Source organism: Xiphophorus couchianus, chromosome 19 (assembly GCF_001444195.1).
Source record: "Xiphophorus couchianus chromosome 19, X_couchianus-1.0, whole genome shotgun sequence".
NCBI classification, from domain to species: domain Eukaryota; kingdom Metazoa; phylum Chordata; class Actinopteri; order Cyprinodontiformes; family Poeciliidae; genus Xiphophorus; species Xiphophorus couchianus.
Window position 1 is genome coordinate 9,461,313 of NC_040246.1, and position 20,573 is coordinate 9,481,885.

A 20,573-nucleotide genomic window follows, 5' to 3' on the forward strand; every position below is an offset into this window, starting at 1 on the left:
CCTGGTGGGCATCAATCGGCTCCTTGTCGGTAGTAAACCTCCTGCAGGAAACGCCGTCATTAACCAAAACTTCACAGGGAGAAACCGGCGAAGGTCACAGTTCATTTGTGAGTAGCATCACTTTCTAACACACAGACGGGAATTGAAAACACACGCAGGGTGAGATTTATTACACTGGAAAGTATTTTATCTGTCAGATTGTTTAAAGGCAGAAAATTGCTGTTTTTGATTGGGTTTATTTTTTTATAACATACATTTAAAGAACTACTTGTTTTAAAAGAAGATTCATCAAGAAGGTTCTTCCATTCTTAAAGAGGAATAAATTTATTGTTTTCTGAACAAGGGATGACCAAGCATTTACTTGAGGATATGTTTTTAATGAAAAACTAATTAAAATCCAGCACTGGAACTGTTTTAATGAAAGTGCATATATTTATGAACCAACGTTATGGTGGTTGGAGTTTACGAGCTTTTTATGCCTGAATAACTCATAGATCAGTGTTGAGTACATTACATTATTGTATGGTACTATAATAATGAGGGAAATAGTGTCCAGAATACAAATAAAAAGTCTGATCAACTTTGAGGAAGTCTGGAGATCTCTTGAAATGGTTACAATATGTGATTACTTGGAAGAAAAGAAGAATGAAACAGTTAAATAGTTCTGTACTTACAATATCCTAAACAAAACTAAATATAATATTTATTTAACACTCATACTGGGATGTAGCGGTACATTGTAATAGTTGTGTATTGAGTAATAAGTTGTAATTACAACTGCGTTTTCTCAAAATCATCAAAATCAAACATGGCTGCCATTTACATAAAAGGTTCAGTTATCAATTTTTTGGGGGGAATTTATGTGAGTCGCAGGATTATAGGATTTTACAATAGGAGTCTATGAAAATGTTGTAACAGCTTTTTTTTGCAATGAATACACAAAAATACTTTGCTTCCTTGACCGGGAAGTGAAGTTCAGTGAAGCTGTGTCTGATCTTACGATTAGGCAAACAGAGACACCGTAACCGTGGAACATGAGGGCGCTTTGTACGTACTTATCATGACACCAGACACCGCCAGCAGCAGGGCGGCGATGAGCGCCGACGTACCCACAGACAGACCCAGAGCCAGGTGGGAGAGAGACGGCTGTGGAGGCAGCCGGGTCGCCTCTGAGAAACGACAGGAAACAGCAGCATCACACACTGGTAATCTTCCCCGGAGGAGCATTAACATTCAGCGAGCCACACACATCTCCGGCTTAATTAATTATGTGAAAGGGATGACACAACAGAGCTGGGGAGCAGGGACGGCTGGTGCATGTAAAAATTGTGAGTTGTGAGGGGGGGTATCTAATTTCTCTTGTCTGAGCAGAAGAACAAATCTGCAAAGCGAAACAGACCATACTGAGAGCGTGCCCTTTAATGACCTTACATCATTAATGCAAACAGATCTGCAGATCAGGCTATGCTTAGGCCTATTATTGTGATGGTAATAGGCCTGGCATTGTGTTTTAAATTATCGAGTGACACTCAGCCATGCTAATTATTTTCCGAATGACATCCATTAATGTATTATTTACAGAGATTACAAATTATATTTGAAGAGGCAATTCCACCTTCACAGGAGTTTGTCTATGTCTCTCATTTCTAATTTAACCCAAGAAGAAGAGTCAAAAGTGATATTTAGCTTCTGCTGATGAGGACTGGCTAAAGATCTCTGCATGAACTCAGAGAATGAGGGTGAAACCTCGAGTTTTCTAAATCCACATCAAGATAGAGGGCCTTTCTGTGACAACACAACCTGACTAATACCTCTATAGTTAGCTTATACTTATTATCATAAATGATTAAAGGTCTATTAAATAAAAATCCCAAGACAAAGAAATAATAAATCTCAGTCCCCCTCAGGCTTCATTACATTTGGAGATAAATTCATTATCTGTTCTCTGAGTCACACTCTGTTAGAGGCAAAATCCTGCTAAACTCATTTCTACATTTATTTAGGCGAAAGGATGAGAGATTAGGAGCAATTGTGTGGAAGATTAAGGGTCTGACCCGAGGCGTTGATACAGGACACGCCGTCTGCGGCCAGGACCAGGTCCTCGTCGCAGTAACAGATGATGCTGTCTTGGCTCTCGTGGCATTCGCTGCTTTCACAATGGCTGCAGTTCTGAACGGGGCTGATGATCACTTCTCCGTCTCCCTCTATGGCTGTTGGTGCGAAAACGCAGAAGGAACAGCAGATCAGACGTGTCTCTGGATATCTAAACTGAAACACCAGTACATAACCTGCATGTAGAGAATATTAAGCACACTCTGGTTTACCTGCAATCGCAATTTGTAGTCACTTCTGAAAGCCGTTTGGGTCTCAAAAATGATTTTTGAGGACATAATATGTTTTAGTCTACACTAGAAGACATTGCTGACTCTATGACTGGAATGTCATAGGTGGTTTTTGTGCTGATTTTCTGGCTTAGCATTTTTACTTTGGTCTCTATCAAAAAATACTCATTTCTAAATTCTTGTTGCTTCACTTACTATACATGCAACCCATCTTTTTAATATCTATATCCATTTATCTGAGCCAATGCTCTTGGCCTTATGTTATGCTGTTTTCATATTTTCCATTTCATTTGATGCCTTGTATCTTTTAAGAAGAAGCTCTTGTTGTTTTCTGTTCTGGTCCCTGAGTATTGCATGGTCTGACTCTGGGTGAATTTACTGGGGCGTCCTCTCCTGGGAGGTTCAGCAAACGTCTTACAAGAGGACAAAATGTAGAGACGCTTAGCTTGATGCTTAGTTAACCAAATGTATCTGATCAAAGCCCCTTGCTTCTGCTTTCATTGATAAATTTAACAAAAACATCAATAGTGCAGCTTTGTTTTTTCCACATAACTGTAGATTCAAAGAGCCACTGTAACTTTCCATTTAAACCAGCAAAGACCTCACACTTCTCATGATTCCCACCACTGTAAGCACACTAAGCATTTAAAGTGAATACAAAAAATGAAAAACGCTAAATCATAATTCGTTTTGTTTCATTTAAAGAAATCCAATTGAAAAACCTCTTTGAATGCCAACTACAGATATATTTGACTATATTTTGCTATTTTGATAACTGCTTAAACTTAGACTTAATTTCTTTACAGGCCAATTAATATCAATTTGGCATTTTATAATTAAAAATAAGGAATCTGTGTCAGCAAAATAAGCAATAGTTAAAACTCTGATGTAATTTCCTGGAAATGATCCACAAGCTGTCCTGGATGGTAAATGTTCCTCTCTGTCAGCCTGCTTACAGACTGTTTTGTAACACAGATTAAAGTTTAATGAACAAGCAAACAGCAGCAGCTCTGGACAAGCATGTGTCTTGAGTAGGATGTTTTGAAATTCTGGATGATCCGGGAGAAGTTGCAGACGAGAAATAATCCATTATTCAAATGGTGCAGCATCACATTTGGGAAAAGACAAAAAAAAAATAAATAAAAGTAACATAAATCTAAGCAACTCAAAAACCAATTCTGTTCACAGATGTCAAGACGAGTTTTCTAATATTTAAGGTTTCCAGTATTGATATTGTGTGAACAAATGCCCCAGATTTTCATTACACGCTTTTAAAATTTTATCTGTTTTTAGAATCCTATTGAAATTGGAGGTTCTTTTGAGATATAGTCTTTCTTTAAGCAGTTCCTACACAACCAACAACATACCGAAACTCTTTCATATGAAGTGATAAAAGTTGTGATATGCAGGGTGGACAATAAGGAGAAATTGTTTAATTGCATAGCACCCAGTTATAAAAACACATGAGGAGCTAATTTCAATCTAATAACAAGCATTTGTTGAAAATGGTTCATCCATCCATTAATCCCTGTAAATAGAGATCCATTAATATCATTTCCTGCTCAGTGTGTATAGTATTCATCTCAGTGGCCTACACTGACCCTTATGTTTGAATCAGAAACACAATCTGCTCTGATGGTTATCTGCAACAATTCATTCCCTCTCTGGGATTACGGCTTCCTGCCACAAAGAATTTCAAACTGATTTCACAACACTTTCTTATTCTTGATACAAGGACTTCCGGCGTCTTGATTGTGAACAGCATGCAGCAGGGACAAAGCAGTCTCACATGAATTAGCTATGGATTGTCAGTGAAAGCATGTGCTATTTAGTAAGCAAAGGCAATGCAGTCATCTGCAGAATCTATTTTCTCCCATGATTCTTTTATCTACTGAAAGTACAAATACATAAATCTAACCCAGAAACACTGGGGAGGTTTCCAAGGAAGAATACAAATGTCCTGAATCGAGCTGCTCACTGCATACTAATGAGTATATGTGTGCTGTGTACTGTGCATCTTTAGACACAAGTCAGCTCCTCCATGTTGAGTGAAGAGGATGAAAGGTTTTTTGGAAAATATTTGCAGATTTAAATTCAGTCCTATTCAAAAATATGTTATTTGTCTTGAAGATAAATTAAATGATGTTGTTACTCAAATTATCTAAGGTTCTTCAAAGAGTTATAGCAGATGGCGACGACTGTGGGCAGAAAATAACTCCTATAGTCACCTGTCTTACTATGGTATCTGAAGAAGCCTCTGACTGAAGATACTCAGTTGTAAAGCAGTCTGATGAAGAGGATGCTCAGGGTTGTACTGTTATTTATTTCCTATAGAGACCCTTTTTGCACCATTATCTCCAGTGGTTCCACAGAACAGAGCCAGCCTTCTTTATCCAGTCGCTGAGGCTTTTAAGTCCCTGGATCTGACGCTACTGCCCCAACAGATGATGGCAGTAGGGATGACACATACTGTATCTCCACAACAGACTTAGCTTTTTGTTGCAAACACTGAAAGGCTTGAACTTCCTCAAGAACAAGAATCTGCTTTGTTCCTTCTTGTAGACATGAAACAAAGGTCCAAAGATGAAGAATTTAACCCTGGACAGCCACATCCCAAACTAAGAGCCTTCATATATTTTGTGCCTGCTCTGCCACGATGCCAGGCACTGGCACTGCTGCGAATCACATGTTCACACTAAGATTCCTCCTATCCCCATTTTTGACTGTAAAATGATTCAGATCTGTGGCTTTGTTTGTAGACAGGTATCTATCTGCCGCATAACTTATCAGTTACTGATAAGTAAGTTTAAGCAATATTAATTAAATCAAGGAAAAGTTCTGATCTTCTGCCAGAATCAGCTAAAGCACCTAAATAACTGTGCGACTCTGTAGCTTTCTTTAGATTTCACTGGGAAAATGACAGAAATCAATGATCAATTCAAGTAATGAGAGCTTGTTTAAATGATAAACATGAGCTAAGGTCAACAGATGATGAATGGTGGATTGCAGCCCAGCTTACCAAGCCAGTTAATTATTTATCAGTCTATTCTTCATGTGACAAACTTTTCATCTTTTCCATTAATTTGTGAACAATTTCATCTCTTCCATTTTCGTCATTCCCACCCACATCCTGCTTCCATAATTTGATAAATGGCAATTTTCTGTGTAGATGATTTACTGTGAATGTTAGGCTGTGATGAAACATGACTCTGTTTCCATGAAATTACTCCTGTTTTAATCAAATGGGCATCAAATTAATGAAATCTCTTTATTATTCAGCCCCGCTTTATTTTTCTTCAGCTATTAATGCTCCGTCTTTTCAGGTCACATGTATTTGTATCACTTCATGATGTTTTTTCTTTGAATTAAAGTAAATTTCTGGTCCTTTCAGCCCCACACTGCTGCCACCAAGTTGTCGCTGCTGACAGCCTAATGGAGACATGTCCCACATGTTCCAGCCCACTAAATCCTGCAAAGCTTTCGGGTTTCAAATGCAATCACTAAAATATTTCACTTGCAATAAAATATTCAAAGTCAGCTCTGAGTTGCCACCTTTAAAGCTTTCATTATTGTCAAACCAACTCCAGAGAATAAGGGATAAACATGTAGATTTTAAAATAAAAAGGCATGAAATATTTTCTATTACTCCACCAAATGTTGTGGAGTTGTTGACTAAAGCTGCTTTGCTTGTGTTGAAGCTCAGATAGATGGAGGCGATTTGAAAAACCACTTTACTGTGTTGTCTATTTTTCCGTGTCTTTTTGTTCACGGAGCTGAGTGCTGATGTGTAAATGGTCAACAAGCTTTTAGCCAGCGGTGAGGTTTTCAACGTCTGTGTCTTTAAAAGCCTGTCGGGTTCAAATGCATGAGCAGAACAAAATAGGAGAAGGACCACAGGTTGCAGACGAAAAAAAGTGCTGATAAATTCATCTTTTCTACCTGAAGAGCTGCTGATCAATAAAACAAGAATTGTTTTGGAGTCGTAACTTGAAATGCCAGTGGCCTGCTCCTCTGATATCATAGCCGAGATGTTCTTACTCTCCTGTACTGACTACTGAGGGTTTTGAAAGCTTCATTTGATGCAAATTCATTCACAGAATAGAACGTTTTAGTTACAGAACAATATATTTTCACAACAGCACTGAGCAACTTCTGGCAGTGAACTTCTTTTTGTAATGTTTGATTACGTAAAATGATTCCCAGCTCCACATTCAGTGGTCAAGAAAAGAGCTTTCTTCAGTTCTGTTCAACTAAGTTTATACTGAGAGTTTTTCAAATAATCTCTCTAAACATGCTGAAAAGAGAATTGCAACAAAGATCAATAATACATTTGAAAAACATTTTTTGGGGCTTTTAATTAGCTTTGTGTGAGGCTTTTAAAGTGGTGATACCAAGATTTTCTTTTCTGAGAACCCATAAATGTATTCCAGGTACCAATTATCATTATATGCAACAGTTTTTGAACTTGGAAAAACAGGAAAAGGTTTACAACCATAAAAACTCAAATTCGTCATCAACAAACCCACTTTGTGCTGATGGACAAAAAAAACGTCCACCTGTACATTTGTTTGAAAAAATATCGACCAACGTCTGTGCTGCTCATTCACCTGATGCGCTATCTCATATAGTCATTGATCTCTGTAAAATGTGCTTGTTTTCTTAAGCCACTCATATTTAGATGTTTAATAGGATCCAAACAAATGTTACTCATTTCCTTGGTCAATGCAGGTCAGGGTTCATCCAGTCATCCACAGTCCTTTTAGGTAGCCCACTGAGCCCTTCAGTTTAGACAATAATGAAGGCTGTTTTTAGGCTTCTTTTCCTTTAGCTAAATTATTGCTATTTGCTCTCAAAGTGTCTGTCATATTTGTTCTTGTGCACTTCCTATTTTCAAAAACATTGCTTTTGATTTTGTTATGACAGAAATGGTTTTAGATCCAGAAGAAAAATATTAAATGGCTTTTTAACCATTTAGTTATTTTATTTCAGCGTGGAAAGCAGCAACAGTCCAACTTCTTCCCACACTGGCTGTGATGATGTTTGTTTCTTTCCATGCTAACAGTTTTACTGTAATATATCATGATTGCTTTCTTTTTTAATTTGTAAAAAAGATTTTTGAATATCTGCATTTGTTCATATAACGTTTTTAGTTACATCTAGGAAGAAGCTTATTGAACATGCCAATGTTTTTCTCAATAGATTTATCTCTAATGGTGTCTGTCAAAGTGTCTGTCATATTTTTTCTTGTGCACTTCCTATTTTCAAAAACATTGCTTTGATTTTGTTTTGTTTAACCTTGGTCTAAAGTAGAGAACCAGTGGACTGGAACCAACCAACCTGATTCTGGAAGAATTTTTACAACTTCATGTTTCCACTGTCAGCAGAGAGCTCTCTCACTGACGTCATATTTCCTTTCAGTAAACTTTCTGCAACTACTTGCTCTGAATTTTAAATGCAGACTCACTGAACTAGGACTGCACAGGTATTTGTTGGCGGTTAAATTTTATTTTATTTTTTTTGCAGTTAGGTTTACCAAAGCAAGAATGTTGAGCTAGAGCAGGGGTGGGCAACTCCAGGCCTCGAGGGCCGGTCTTCTGCAACTTTTAAATTTATCTCTACCTCAACACACCTGAGTCAAATAATGAGGTCATTAGAAGGACTCTGGAGATCTTGACTGCACTTATAAGGTGATTCAGCTGTTGGATTCAAGTGTGTTGGACCAGGGAGACATCGAAGAGTTGCAGGACACTGGCCCTCGAGGACCAGGATTGCCCACCCCTGAGCTAGGAAGTGAAATGGTTCAGAGATTGTCCAACAGAGTTTTTATTCCCACTTATGAACTCTGTAAAATGTAGTCAATAGTTTCAATTTTTTGTGTTTTTCCCAATGTTACCTTTCAGAGGATGAAGGAACAGCTCTCCATCTGGACCCAGAAACGACGTACCATCATCCCCGTCGGCTGTGGGGTTGTTCTCTAGCGAGGTGTTTCCTCCTGGACAAGAATAGATTAAGAATGAACTAGAAACTTTCTGAAGAAATTTAAGCGGGGCCTACCAAAGTGTGCCCGTTGGTTGGAACCCAGCGTTCTGATGCTAATTTTTAGCATCAATGCTAAAGTAAGCTGCAACGTACTCAATGACATGTGGAGAGTCACAAGCATGTGAAAATTAGTGTATAAGCTAAAATTTCCCAAAATGCTACTGTTAGCGTAAATGCTGCTAGTGGCATTTGGGGCATGACTAGCATGTCTTACATTGACATTCCTCCATGTATGTGTGCTAAACATGATTAATATATTTTTTTAAAATAGCTAAAAAGCTTATTTTAGGGAAAAGACACTGCCTTCTAATGTTTGTAATAATGTGAATGCACTGCCTTCTCATTTTTACTTTTACTAAAGTAATTTGCAGTTGGTGAATTTTGCAGAAAAGTGATCTTTTTTTTTGTCATTGGTGGTAAATATATTACAAAATAGTTTGTTATCAGAAAAAAACTCTCATCTCTTAACATCAAATTAATAAGTAATATTATTGTTTATAAAACATATGCTGTTTTTAAATACTGCGTATCTGCTTAGACACAAGAAATTTAGAGTTGGTAAATTTTGCAAAAGCAAAAATTAGATGTTTACTTCATGGCACTTTGATACCAGAAAACTCGCTGATCTCTTAGCAACAGATTGACAACAAATATGGTTATTGTTCAAAAAACATAAGATGTGATGCTCTTATTTTGACAGCCTAAAGTTATTGTCTGTTTAGCAGCATCAAGTTTCATGAGTCATGTGGAACTTACTTTCTTTGCTCTTCTGCCATCTTATCTATATTAAGTGTTCTGTCACTGTAGTCCTGTGGTAATTAATCCTCTGTGAAACTGTGACATTTCACTGTGACATCATCTATGTTAATTTTATTAATCTATTCATGAAGAAATGTTAATTGTAGGTTAATCAGTCAGATAAAATAAGTCCACATAGTATATGAGATATTGGGTGCTCAAGTCCAATATTTCTCTGACATCTGATTTTTTTTTTGTTTTGCTACTAAATGATGCACCTGGAATCAATCAGTGTTAGCCATTTACAACCTAAAACCTGTCTACAGAAGTAATAATGGATGCTGTGTCTATAGATCAATTTTAAAATGTATTCATCAATGAGAGTCAAAAGTATTGCCATAAAACCATGACAACACAAAGGAAGCTTATAAGAAAAGCCTTAGTAATAGCAATGGTCATTTGAAGTACATTGACGCCAATGTTTGTATTGACGTCAGTTTAGATGCACAGTCACAGCCAGAAGTACGTAGTGGGATTGGAATGTAATGTGTTTCACTGACAGAGACATTTTCATATTTTCATGATTATACTTTTCAGCCATTATTCACATCCAACTTTACCGCACCTGGTGTGTTTTGCAGAATAATGATGCACCCCTCATATCAATGACATAAAAGTGGGATAAAATGGGACACGAGCGTTCAGATTGCTGACACTTTGAAAACAATCAGATATGTATCAAATTTACCACTACATATGGAAGTGGGAAAATTTCAGATTTTTTTGGAGGGTGAATATATCAGAATTGCACTGCTCAAACAACCATGAAAAAGTCAAACAGGCATGGCTTGCACTTGGGGAAATAAAATTGGATGCTGTATGAACACAGCCAAAGAGGAGACAAGTGACAGTCTCTTCAGTCTGACACCTGCTTCCCAGAAACGCCACTCAGCTTTACTTAAAGGGTTGATTTTATGCTCAATGTTTGCCAGAGTGCTTTAAAGAGCAGATATCAAAAGTTAAGAAAATAAACAAAAAAAATATTCAAGGTTAACATTTATATTGCAGCGTTAAAAAAAGGTAACAGTAAAGGTTGAAAAATAGTTATTTTAACAAAAATAAAAACAACACACTGGCAAATAGCTTGAAGCAGCTTATGAAACCTGGAGGAACTGGCAGGTCTTCATGAACTCACCTCTGTAGCCTCCGCCGCCGCCCCCTGACGTACATCCACCCCCGCCGCCTCCAAAGCCACCACGGGTCTGCCAGAACTTATGACAGGCCTGCCCCCCCTGGCCTCCCAGAACCAACGGCCGACCACCCTGGCTGACAGGAGAGCTGTCATTCCAACCACCGCCTCCACCTGTCACCAAACAAACCCGTATATTTAATGTCAAAGTGCTTTGGAAGTTGAAAATATCACACACACACAGTCCTCCAAAAGGACACTGAACACATAAACCTCGATAGGTGACCACTGACTTAGCTGTCTTTGTCTAATTCTTTTGAGTTGCTTTGGGTTGAGGAGTAGGCAGGACAAGCGGACACAAAAGAAGGTGTTTACCGTCAGTCAAAACGGTGCACCCTGTGGGTCGAGAGCAAGTTAACCTGTCAGAATATGACCAAATGAGAAACTTGGAGAAACTACAAAGCCAAAGCTCAGATCTGAAAGATGCACAGTTACAACCAAGGTTTGCTTGCTGAAACTGAGAAACAATGCCAGAATCAACAATTAAAATGCTTGCAAAACTTATTTTAATGTTTTCTACATTTGGAACATTTCATGGACTTTAATGTGCCTCCATAAAAGCTGCAGAGCCTGGTCTCTGTGACACTAGCACCAGTTTTATTGCTGAAAACACAGCTTTCTTTAGCATATCTCCCATTCTCAGCTAAAGACAGCATTAAAGCTTACAGAGTTGTCAGCTTCTGTTAGCTAATGTGTTAATGCTGGCATGTTAAGCAAAGATGGTTTATCAGCTGCAGTTAAGACTTTAAACTGAGTTAAATATTAGTCTCTTGGCTAATTTTAGATATTGCTAGTACCCCTACACTACATCAAAAAAGATAGCATGTTCTAACCTCTAGAGGGGTTAACCAAAGTTAGCATACATCAAATGTTGAAGTATGGTCAGCTGCTAAAAATGATTGTTGTTTGTTTCAATAACACATGGTGACAGATTGATAAAATGATAGTCTGTAATGCAATATTGCAACTAATGGTAGCAAAAATTCTTCTGACCAAAACAACATTTCTACTTCTGTGGAGCGCAGGATGAGTCCCTCAAGCCACCAGAATGCGATTCATATTTAATCATCTTCTATGTGGCTTCTGATGAATCATTATGCATCAGGATCCTACCTCAAATATTTTACACTGTCAATAAAACAACTGAAAGTGCAACAGAAATGTTTTTTCCAACTAAAAAACGTGCCATAGAAACCAATTTTATTGATTTGAATATCACGATGAGGTGACATTTTCACAGAGACATTGGAAAACACAAACATCAAAAGCAGCAACTGCAAAAGGAAATTCATTATAACATAATGTTCCTTTTTTCAAAAGAAGTGGTGTTATATACTTCTGCACTGGAAACAGACAATGCTTTATTTTTCTGGTGTTTTTGAGACTTTGCTTGATTTTTCAGTTCAGTGATCTCTGCAACCATCTGCACGCTGTTACAGAAATGGCTTGTTATGCATCACCAGGTGTTGAACCGTCTGTTGATTGGTTGTAAGTAGACAGGTGGGTTAATTGCACACCAACAAGCGCAAATGGTAAGGGCAGCATCCGCATCATGTTGTGCTTAAGAATTTAGCAGTATAATGAATATAAGTATTGTATATAGTGGGAGTTTTCAAACTTCTGACTGTATTTTGGACAAACACTAAAATATTTGCACAAATCCGATAATTATGACACATTTGGGACAACTGGTTAGGACTGGGGATATCGAAGAAATGGTGAAAAAGGATTTTACTTGAATTTAAAGGGAATTAAAGTAAAGTAGTTGCCAACCCAAGTCTCTGATTGCCCCAATTGCCTTCTGAAACAGAACTCAATTATCACACTGTTTTGTGTTTGAGCACAGACTCTGACACACAGAGGGGGGATATTTATGGAACAGTAATTACTTATATAAACCTCGTCAGTGCGTTTCCCCTGAAATGACTTATTTCACTGACACAGATGATGGCATGCATGCACAACTGTTTTCTCAACAGCATTCACTCACACACAAACTAACAGCACTGAAGCACACCAGTGTGCTGTGCTTATTTTACGTACCTGAAGAGTGAGACTTCCCATTGCGTCCTGGTTGGCTGGGGTCATAGTCCATCTGCTCCAGCTGGGTTTCTGATTGGCTGCTGTAGCCTCGCCCGCCTCCGCCAGCAGCGACGATGAGAGGGATGTACACTCCTCTGTCCACCTATATCAGCATTTTTTACAGTGTTACAGTGACTTAGGATCTCAGGATAATTTCCCAGGTTGATATGCTTTACCACTTCATATTAACTTTTTGAAGTTAAAATGAATCTGTAAACTTGAAAGAATCTGAATTTAATTTTTTATTGTGCTCATCCTCAATTATGTACATTTAACATGAGGACCAATGAACAACTAATTTCTTGAATAAAACAAAGAATTGAAAAAGTGCAGTTGCATTAGTAAAATTTTTAATATAGATTTAGTGATCCATTATATCAACCTAATACTTCTGATTAGAAAAGAGAGAATCAATTTCTTCATTAAATGATCCAGAATATATTTGAGAGTGGATCTCTGGTTCATAATGGGCTTTAATACATTTTAACAAAAGTTCATAATCAGTATGATACACTTATTGTAATTTCAGAATAAACACAAACTAAAGGTGCATATTGATTATAAACGTGAATGCACGTTTTCTGTACTTCCACATAAAAAAAATCCATTATCTGTGAACTTTAACCTACTGTATTAGACATAAAATATTTAAACTAATGAGCAGAATTATCCTACATTTCACAAAATATTATTCATGCGAGAAATACTTGAACAATATTACACATGCTATACAGATGGCTAATATGATAAATGCGGCTCCTTCCCAATATGGAAGGAGCCGCAATTACATCCCAACATGGATGTAATTTGATCCACAGGCAGATTCACAATGGGGACCTGAGCCCATTCCACGACATGGACTTAAGTGAATATAAATTATTTCCTCAGATTTTTGTCAAGACTGTCCTGCGTTTAGCTCCACACATTTTCCCATCTACTTGGACCACCTTTCCTATCCCTGTTGTAAGTAAACCATCCACACAGCATGACTGTGCCACCACCATGGATGGTGCAGTGAAAGTTTTTTTTCCAGGCAGTTTCAGAAAGTTACGTTTTGATCTCCTCTCAACTGAATCGAGACAAACTACAAACAGGAGCTGTTGCAGTTTCTAATCAGCAATAATCCAGCAAGCTTTTCTTCATACCATACTTCTCTGATTAATGTATTTCTTGTCATCTTACACACACCCATGTCTCAATGGGTTTGTATTTGTGGCATCATTTTTCCATTTCCCAACAATGAACTGATGCCGTTTGTTCACTAATGTTCTCTATCAAATGTCTGAGGCCGTCACAGAACAGCAGGATTTATTGTGAGCTTGAATTAAACACAGCTGGACTTTATTAGCTGATTAGGCAACTGTTGAAGGCAAAGAGTGGCACTGCTGGATTTGATTTGATTAAGAGTCAGGAAAGCAAATGCATGAATCAAGTTTCAGAGTGATACTAAATATAATTTTCCAATTATGAGCTGGTTTGTGTTCATTTATCACATTAAATTGAAATAAAATTAAGGTTTGGAAATCAGGGGAAAAATTGTAATTGGCTTCAGTCAATTACAATTTACAAACACCTTTCATTTGAGTTTGTGTCAAATATAAAGACTGAATATTAAGACTTACATCAGATTTTAAAAATCCAAATGTTTCATCTTTATTTGGTTGACTTAAAATGAACCACAACATAGAGTTCCTCTAAAAGATGTTCCAGCATAAAAATATGGTTTGTTTTCCATAAAGTCATAACAGTTTTATGTCCTATCCTCTAGTGGATAGAACTTATTTTAAAAAAACAAACTCTTTTTGACTACAACATTTTGCATTTTACCAGGAAAAGTAACGCTTCACAGCTGATTTTTGCCTATTTGACCATGACCACCAACCTATTCACATAATTCAAGAGCTGTTGGTACATTTTTAACCCCCCCATTCTTTCCAAACCTTGATATGTTCTTACCTTGAACACATACGTCGCCCCGCCGCCGCCTCCTCCACCTCCTTTCACTTGAGTTCCTTCCACCATGGGGCTGCTGTGCTCCAGGCAGATCTTATTCAGCGCGCCGTTGGACTGCAGCGGGGGAAAAGATGTCAGTTCGCTGAAGACTTTTACATCATGAATGTCAGATATGTGAAGATGGAGAGGCAGCTAAACCCCAGATTCTTTGAGTTTGGGAGTTTGACTTTGTAGCAGTGAGCAGACATATCCAGGTGGAAAAACGGAGGCAGCCCAGTTGTATTTCCAAGACAATTTAAGCTTTTGCTTTAATCAGATTTTTGTTTTAATTCTTGTTGAATAGCAAAAACAGCTGCTGTCTTTACTGTAAGGCTTACTGCATCATCGTAAGAAGACAGAGTGTTGTCCCTGTTTTCTTCTGTCTATAAAAATGGAGCTGGACATTTTGCTAGCGAGTGATGTCAGAAGCAGTGTCTCTACCCTGGCTGAGATTTCAGGGACCGATGCTGCTTTGTGTGCGCTATCATGCTGAACAGCCTGGAGCCGGGCCGCCTTTAAGTGTGAAGGGGCACACATTTCTCTCTCTCGCTCTGTCTGAGCCTCAACTCCCAGATCTGTCTGAGCTGAAACTCTAAGAGGCCTTGAAGGGAGGACAGAGAAGAAGTCTTACTGTGATTGACAGGTGGAGGGGCTCAAATGATCCAAGAGTCTTCTGGTTTTTATGTTGCAGTTTTTCACTCTGCAGGGGTGCATGCGTGTGTGTGTCTATGTGTGTTTCTGAAGACAAAGGAGCTCTCATCGTCTCCAAAGGGAAATCTTGTAGTGAGGTGTTGGTCTCGTTGTCAGGGTTGAGGGGTAATAACAGGAACTTTAAACACTTTCACTTAAACTTTGTAACTCCCTCTCTGCTGTGTGCACAGAGCATTTCAAGACATGTTGAGTTAAAAAGTAATAATTGCAGGACAGAAGAGAGGAGGGTTTTTTTTTTTCTCTTCCAGAAAAACAACAACCACAACACAAACGAGCCGAGTGGGAATACAGAGACAAAGCGCAGGTATAGCTCAGCAGTAACGACCCACATAGCAGCTGGAAGGGGCCACACACAATTACAAGGTCTGGAAAAAAACCCAGGCTGCACAGAATGTCACGCCTGGTTTCCAAACAAGCTAAATAACTCATTTATCTGTTTCCGAGAAAGCTCTGAAACAAGACATTCTAACAGTTGGCAAATTACAACACTGACAGGCCACAAGTATCACTTCAGTCTCTTTTTTACTCTCTTGTGGTTTTCCTACAATGAAAGTACTTAAAAAGACATTATAACCATTGTCATAAAGAAGTACTCTCCAGAGCATATCAATACCCTATTTCATTGTGAGCCTTAAACTTTATTTATAAGAACAAAATATTTAAACTGATTTGCAGGATAACTAATCGCATATTTACTTTGTGAGACAAAACAGAAGTTTGTAAATATTTCCTCATGTAAAAGATTAAGTATGATTGACACAGATTTCCGATTCAGATTTTGAACTCATTCCCCAACTTCTCTACTGCATTAAGTATATCAAGGTCCTAAAATATTTATTGAAAAACACTTATTTATTTGAATAAATAAGTTCAAGTTAACTTATTTATCCAAATAAGTTAATTTGAACATAACATAATATGTCTCCCGTTATTTGTTTTTCAACATTAAATAAGGTAAAGTAACATCTAAGACTAATCAGAGTTTATTTCTTCAGGTGTCTGCCTCTATTGGGAAGATGACTAAACTCATTTGAAACCCTCGTCTTCCTCGGTTGTGGTTCCCTTCTTGTCTACAGAAACTCACATTTTAGATGTCTACATTTCTAATGTGAATTAGTGCTGTGTGCTTTTGCATTAAATAATATGACTGCCTGCCATTGTTTCCTTCTTGTGCTGACAGTTTCTTGTGAAGTTGGAAAATGTTCAACTCTCACTACAGATATAGGTGAGCGTCCTTGTTTGTGAGGGTTTTGAGCAGTTTTTTAACCTCATTTCATCATCAACACGAAGTTTAGCTGCAGAAGATTGCAAGTAAAAAATTTTTATCAAGTTTGAGTCAGTTTTGAAAGCGAGCCTTTGTAGAAAGTTCACTCAAGGTGACCAAGCTTTTAGTGTTCAAGTTGTCACATTTGAGGAACATTTCCCTTTCAAAGAGAAGCAAGAAGTCAAATGAATACATGCAAACTCTACAGGAATATAAATAAAAGTTTTAATCAAGAAAGGAACAAATAGAAGACCTTCCACTGAAGCTTCCCTGTTTTGATTAAGGGAGACATTCAAGTTTATGGAAGACACGTTCTAATCTTAACTCTTTATTAGGTCCAGATTCTGCTGGAAGGGATTCTTAAATACTAACACAACAGTTTTCATAGTAAATTTTTTGGCTGTGGTGCTCTGCTGGACTCACATTGGGGCAGGCGTTCTCTCCTTGTTGTCCCACCAGGATGTGAAGCAGCTCGGCCCTCCTGAGAAGGAAGTCTGCTGTGATGTACACACCGAGTGACCTGATCATGGCCATCACGCTTCGCCCACCAGCTGCACCGCAGGCAGTGATCCTGAGCGGCAACAAACATGTTGATGAAGACAAAATGCAAGACACATATTTAAAGATTATCAGGAAGGAAGATATAGAGCATTGGGTTCTTCCTCTGTGAGCTTGGTGGGGAGATGTTTGCCTTATGGCAGCTGCAGATGAATTTCTGTGGTTAATTATCAGCTTCATTTAACGGGTCACATTAGGCCCAACTGAGGCAGTATGAGAACAAATCTGAACAACATGTGCTGTCCACAATGCTGCTAGTTTATTTTTTTTATAGCTCCAGGCTTTTCAGTTGTTTGTGTGCAGCTTGTTTTCGTGCAATTGGAGCTTCCAGAGAGTGCTACTCGGAGTCAAATCCAGGTTTAAACGGCTCATATCTTCAGGAGTGCCCACAGGAGTAATATCGATTTCTAAAAGGCTGCAGCAATAATCATGGAGCACCTCACACCGTGAAGTCAACACACTAGCTCTGAATGTTGACAAATTTCCAAATTTTAAAGCTCCACCATGGTGGAGGTGGGTGGTTTCGGATTCAGGTGGGGAGTGAATCATGCCACATGTCCTCCCTTCTGAAGAGAATCTGTTAGGAATGTTTCTCTTCGCTCGTAGAGGATTGATGCATGGAGCAGCGGAGGTAGGCATGAGGGGAGAGTCATATTTGCAGCAAAAACATCAGAAGTACAAATGGTTGAGTTTGCAATCTATATTGCAGCAGATGGAAACTCATCAGTTTAAGTGAAATGGGCCTGACCCGTAAGAACATTTCAGCTGATATTAGATATTTACATAGACTGCATAAAAGATTTTTTCTCTCCATCATTTATTCCAGAGTAATGACTGTTTTCCATAAATTTACCTTGATTTGGTAAAACTGCCTTTTAAAATGACTAAATCACTAGCAAATAATGTATTGAAGCCCAGGTGATGATGTCACAGCTATGTAAGCTTCTGATTGGCTAATTTACACAATTTAGGTTCAACAAGGTGTGTGTTGCAGTTTAAGGAAACGCCTCAAACTTGCTTCTTTGCGTTACATCAAAAGTCCCATGTCAATATATTCAATCAATTACATACAAGTCTAAACATTGTGGGAATGTGCACCTATTGTATAAACCCAGAACAATATAAATTATATTACATTACATTATACTATATTTTATCATGTTATATTACCCGGAACAAGAGAAACACTTGCAAAAATTCTGTCTGAAGCTGGAAAGAAAGTCATTCTGACCAGAAACAGGAAATGTTTAGTATGATACATTGCAAGATATTGAGAAGATATTGTTTTTCTGTCTTTACATACAATCATATAAATATCTGGTTTCAGCTGTAGACAAAATTCTTCCAAAGGAAAAGTGCTTTGACTTCCCACCTGCATAAGGAAGGAGAATAAAAAACCATGAATGTGTGTTATTCTCGTTCCCATTGTTAAAAAGCTTCGTCTCTCCATCCATTAATCCACTAATAATTGTCGGTTTTAAATATATGTCATAAACTCATACTGAACTTTTACATTTCATGGTTAAAATGGACAAAGAAAGATCTGTCAGCTCCATAAAATTGGGTCTGGAAAAATCTGAAGTGTTTGCATAAAAACTCACAGTAACAATGACTATGAATTATTCCAGTGAAAATGGCTTTGTAAATGTGCGTTTACCCTGGCAGCAGGCCTACCTGTAGGTGCCCGTTTCTGGGACCCTCCACATTTGAATGCCTTTGAGGGGCCCGTGGGTGCCGACCGTCACGTTGATGTTCCTGCTCCTGTAGGAGTTGAGGCACTGAGTGGGAGTCGGGCCCTCAGGACCCACAGCCCCACAGGTGTGAAAAAGCCATTTCTTGGCTGCAGATGAAGAAAAAGGAAAAAGCAAACGGCTTAGCTCTTTGTGAAGCACATACACACAGCTGCAGAAAGACAAATAGTTTGACTCTGTCACACATGCAGACTCAAGGATGATGAGCTGGCTGACATTCAATGCACACCACAGACTCTCAATTCTTTCATTCTGCTGTCATTCAACACTTAAAGCATTTCCCTCTGCTCCACGGAAGATATAAAGCACATTATTACATGTAGTGAAAGTAAGCTTCAAACTGAGATCATAGCCATAATAGCAGCAGGGAGGCACTGACAGGATCACAGGTGATAAACATTTCTGCTCATTTTGTCTGTAATCCCATGAGTCAAAGCTAATTTAAGTTCTTTTCTCTGCAATTAGTTTCACATCAGTCTTGTCAGATGGACATGGAGGAACGAACAGCTGCGGCGCTAAATCCTGATTTCAGAAGCAGCATCGAGGCAGACTTTTTAACTTCTGTCTCAGAGTCATCCGTCTTTCAATTAATTGTGTATGCATCTGGACAAAAAGGAGGGAGAGGAGAGTGACAAAAAACAACAAGTAGCACAATTTCCTTATCTCTAGAACAAAATCTATGATAAAGTGAAAAACAGTATGTGATAAATTAAATCTGACTTCACTGCTTTCAAGGGGAGAGTAAGGAGCTGGTAATCAAATTCATTGATAAATTAATCGTGATCAGTGTTACTATCTCTATAAAAGATGGAGATAGTATATTCTCCATTTGTTACCACGGAGAAGATAGATGTATAATATAGATGTTCACAAAATTTCAAGGTGGAAATATAAAAGCAATGACTTAAGGTAGCATTGTATTGTTGCTGTTCCACAATCCAAGAAATAATAAAAGGCCAGACTACTTAAATTCCACTGTTCTACAGAGAGAAAATATTTTTAAGCAGCTGCTAGTAATACTAAGAGAGGAGTGTCCAAACCTTTTGGCATTTTGACCAAAGTCATCATGTCCAAAATACTCACAGGCTAAAAAAAAAATAAAGTAAGAAACAGATGATGAATTCTTTATTTCAAGAAAGATAGGCAGCTTTTTTTCAAATTTAGACTAAAAAAATTTTTTTAGTGAATGCTTAGCACTAAGAACAGGATCCGGGTCACTCTTTTGAGTCATATTTGTTGAATTTAGAAATGTTTTCAAAATTCTTTAGAAGCAGATTTGGGTGAACCAAAGTCTGCTTTTGAATGAAAGTCACTGGATAGACAGACACTCGGGCAAGGCTACAACTGTGAAATGTTACGACCCAGCACCACTGACGGGGTCCAACAGCAAGACGCAAACTTCATATCTGCACAAACACGTCAAATCAACTGTCAAGCACAGTGGTGGGTGATGATTTGAGCTTGTAACTTCTATTGTCCAAAGTATACTGTAACAGGTGAAAGGGTACAGCTGCAAATCCGTTCATTTACTTCATGATTTATTCTCGTTTCCCAGCCACAGGACCTGGCAGGAAGGTCGACTGTGAAGCAATCTGTCTAACAGATGAAGGTTAGCACAAACTGGGTCACTAAGAGGGCATCAATTTCAAACGCAGCATCAAATCTACAACTCAATAGCTGAAAGAGAAAAAAATCAGAGGTACAAAGGCCTAGTCAAAGCATAGATGTAAATCAGAAACTCTATATTATGCAATGCGATTTTCAACATCTGACTCTGTGGGAAAGAGACATGGTGACTAATATCAATATGATATCAATAATATCAATGATTACCAGGTAAGGCCAGG

General features: G+C 38.1%; 1 protein-coding gene across 2 annotated transcripts in view; it reads right to left on the reverse strand.

The window, feature by feature from the left end:
• Positions 1–20,573, reverse strand: part of alk (ALK receptor tyrosine kinase) — a 401,288-nt gene that overhangs the window by 16,967 nt on the left and 363,748 nt on the right. For both annotated transcript variants that reach the window (XM_028000489.1, XM_028000490.1), the window contains exons 12-19: positions 18,650–18,815; positions 16,841–16,988; positions 14,407–14,517; positions 12,412–12,553; positions 10,315–10,482; positions 8,236–8,334; positions 2,055–2,210; positions 1,056–1,169 (exon numbers count right to left, since the gene is read on the reverse strand). In XM_028000489.1, the coding sequence (XP_027856290.1) occupies positions 1,056–1,169; positions 2,055–2,210; positions 8,236–8,334; positions 10,315–10,482; positions 12,412–12,553; positions 14,407–14,517; positions 16,841–16,988; positions 18,650–18,815 (1,104 nt within the window). The remainder of the gene's footprint in view (positions 1–1,055; positions 1,170–2,054; positions 2,211–8,235; positions 8,335–10,314; positions 10,483–12,411; positions 12,554–14,406; positions 14,518–16,840; positions 16,989–18,649; positions 18,816–20,573) is intronic.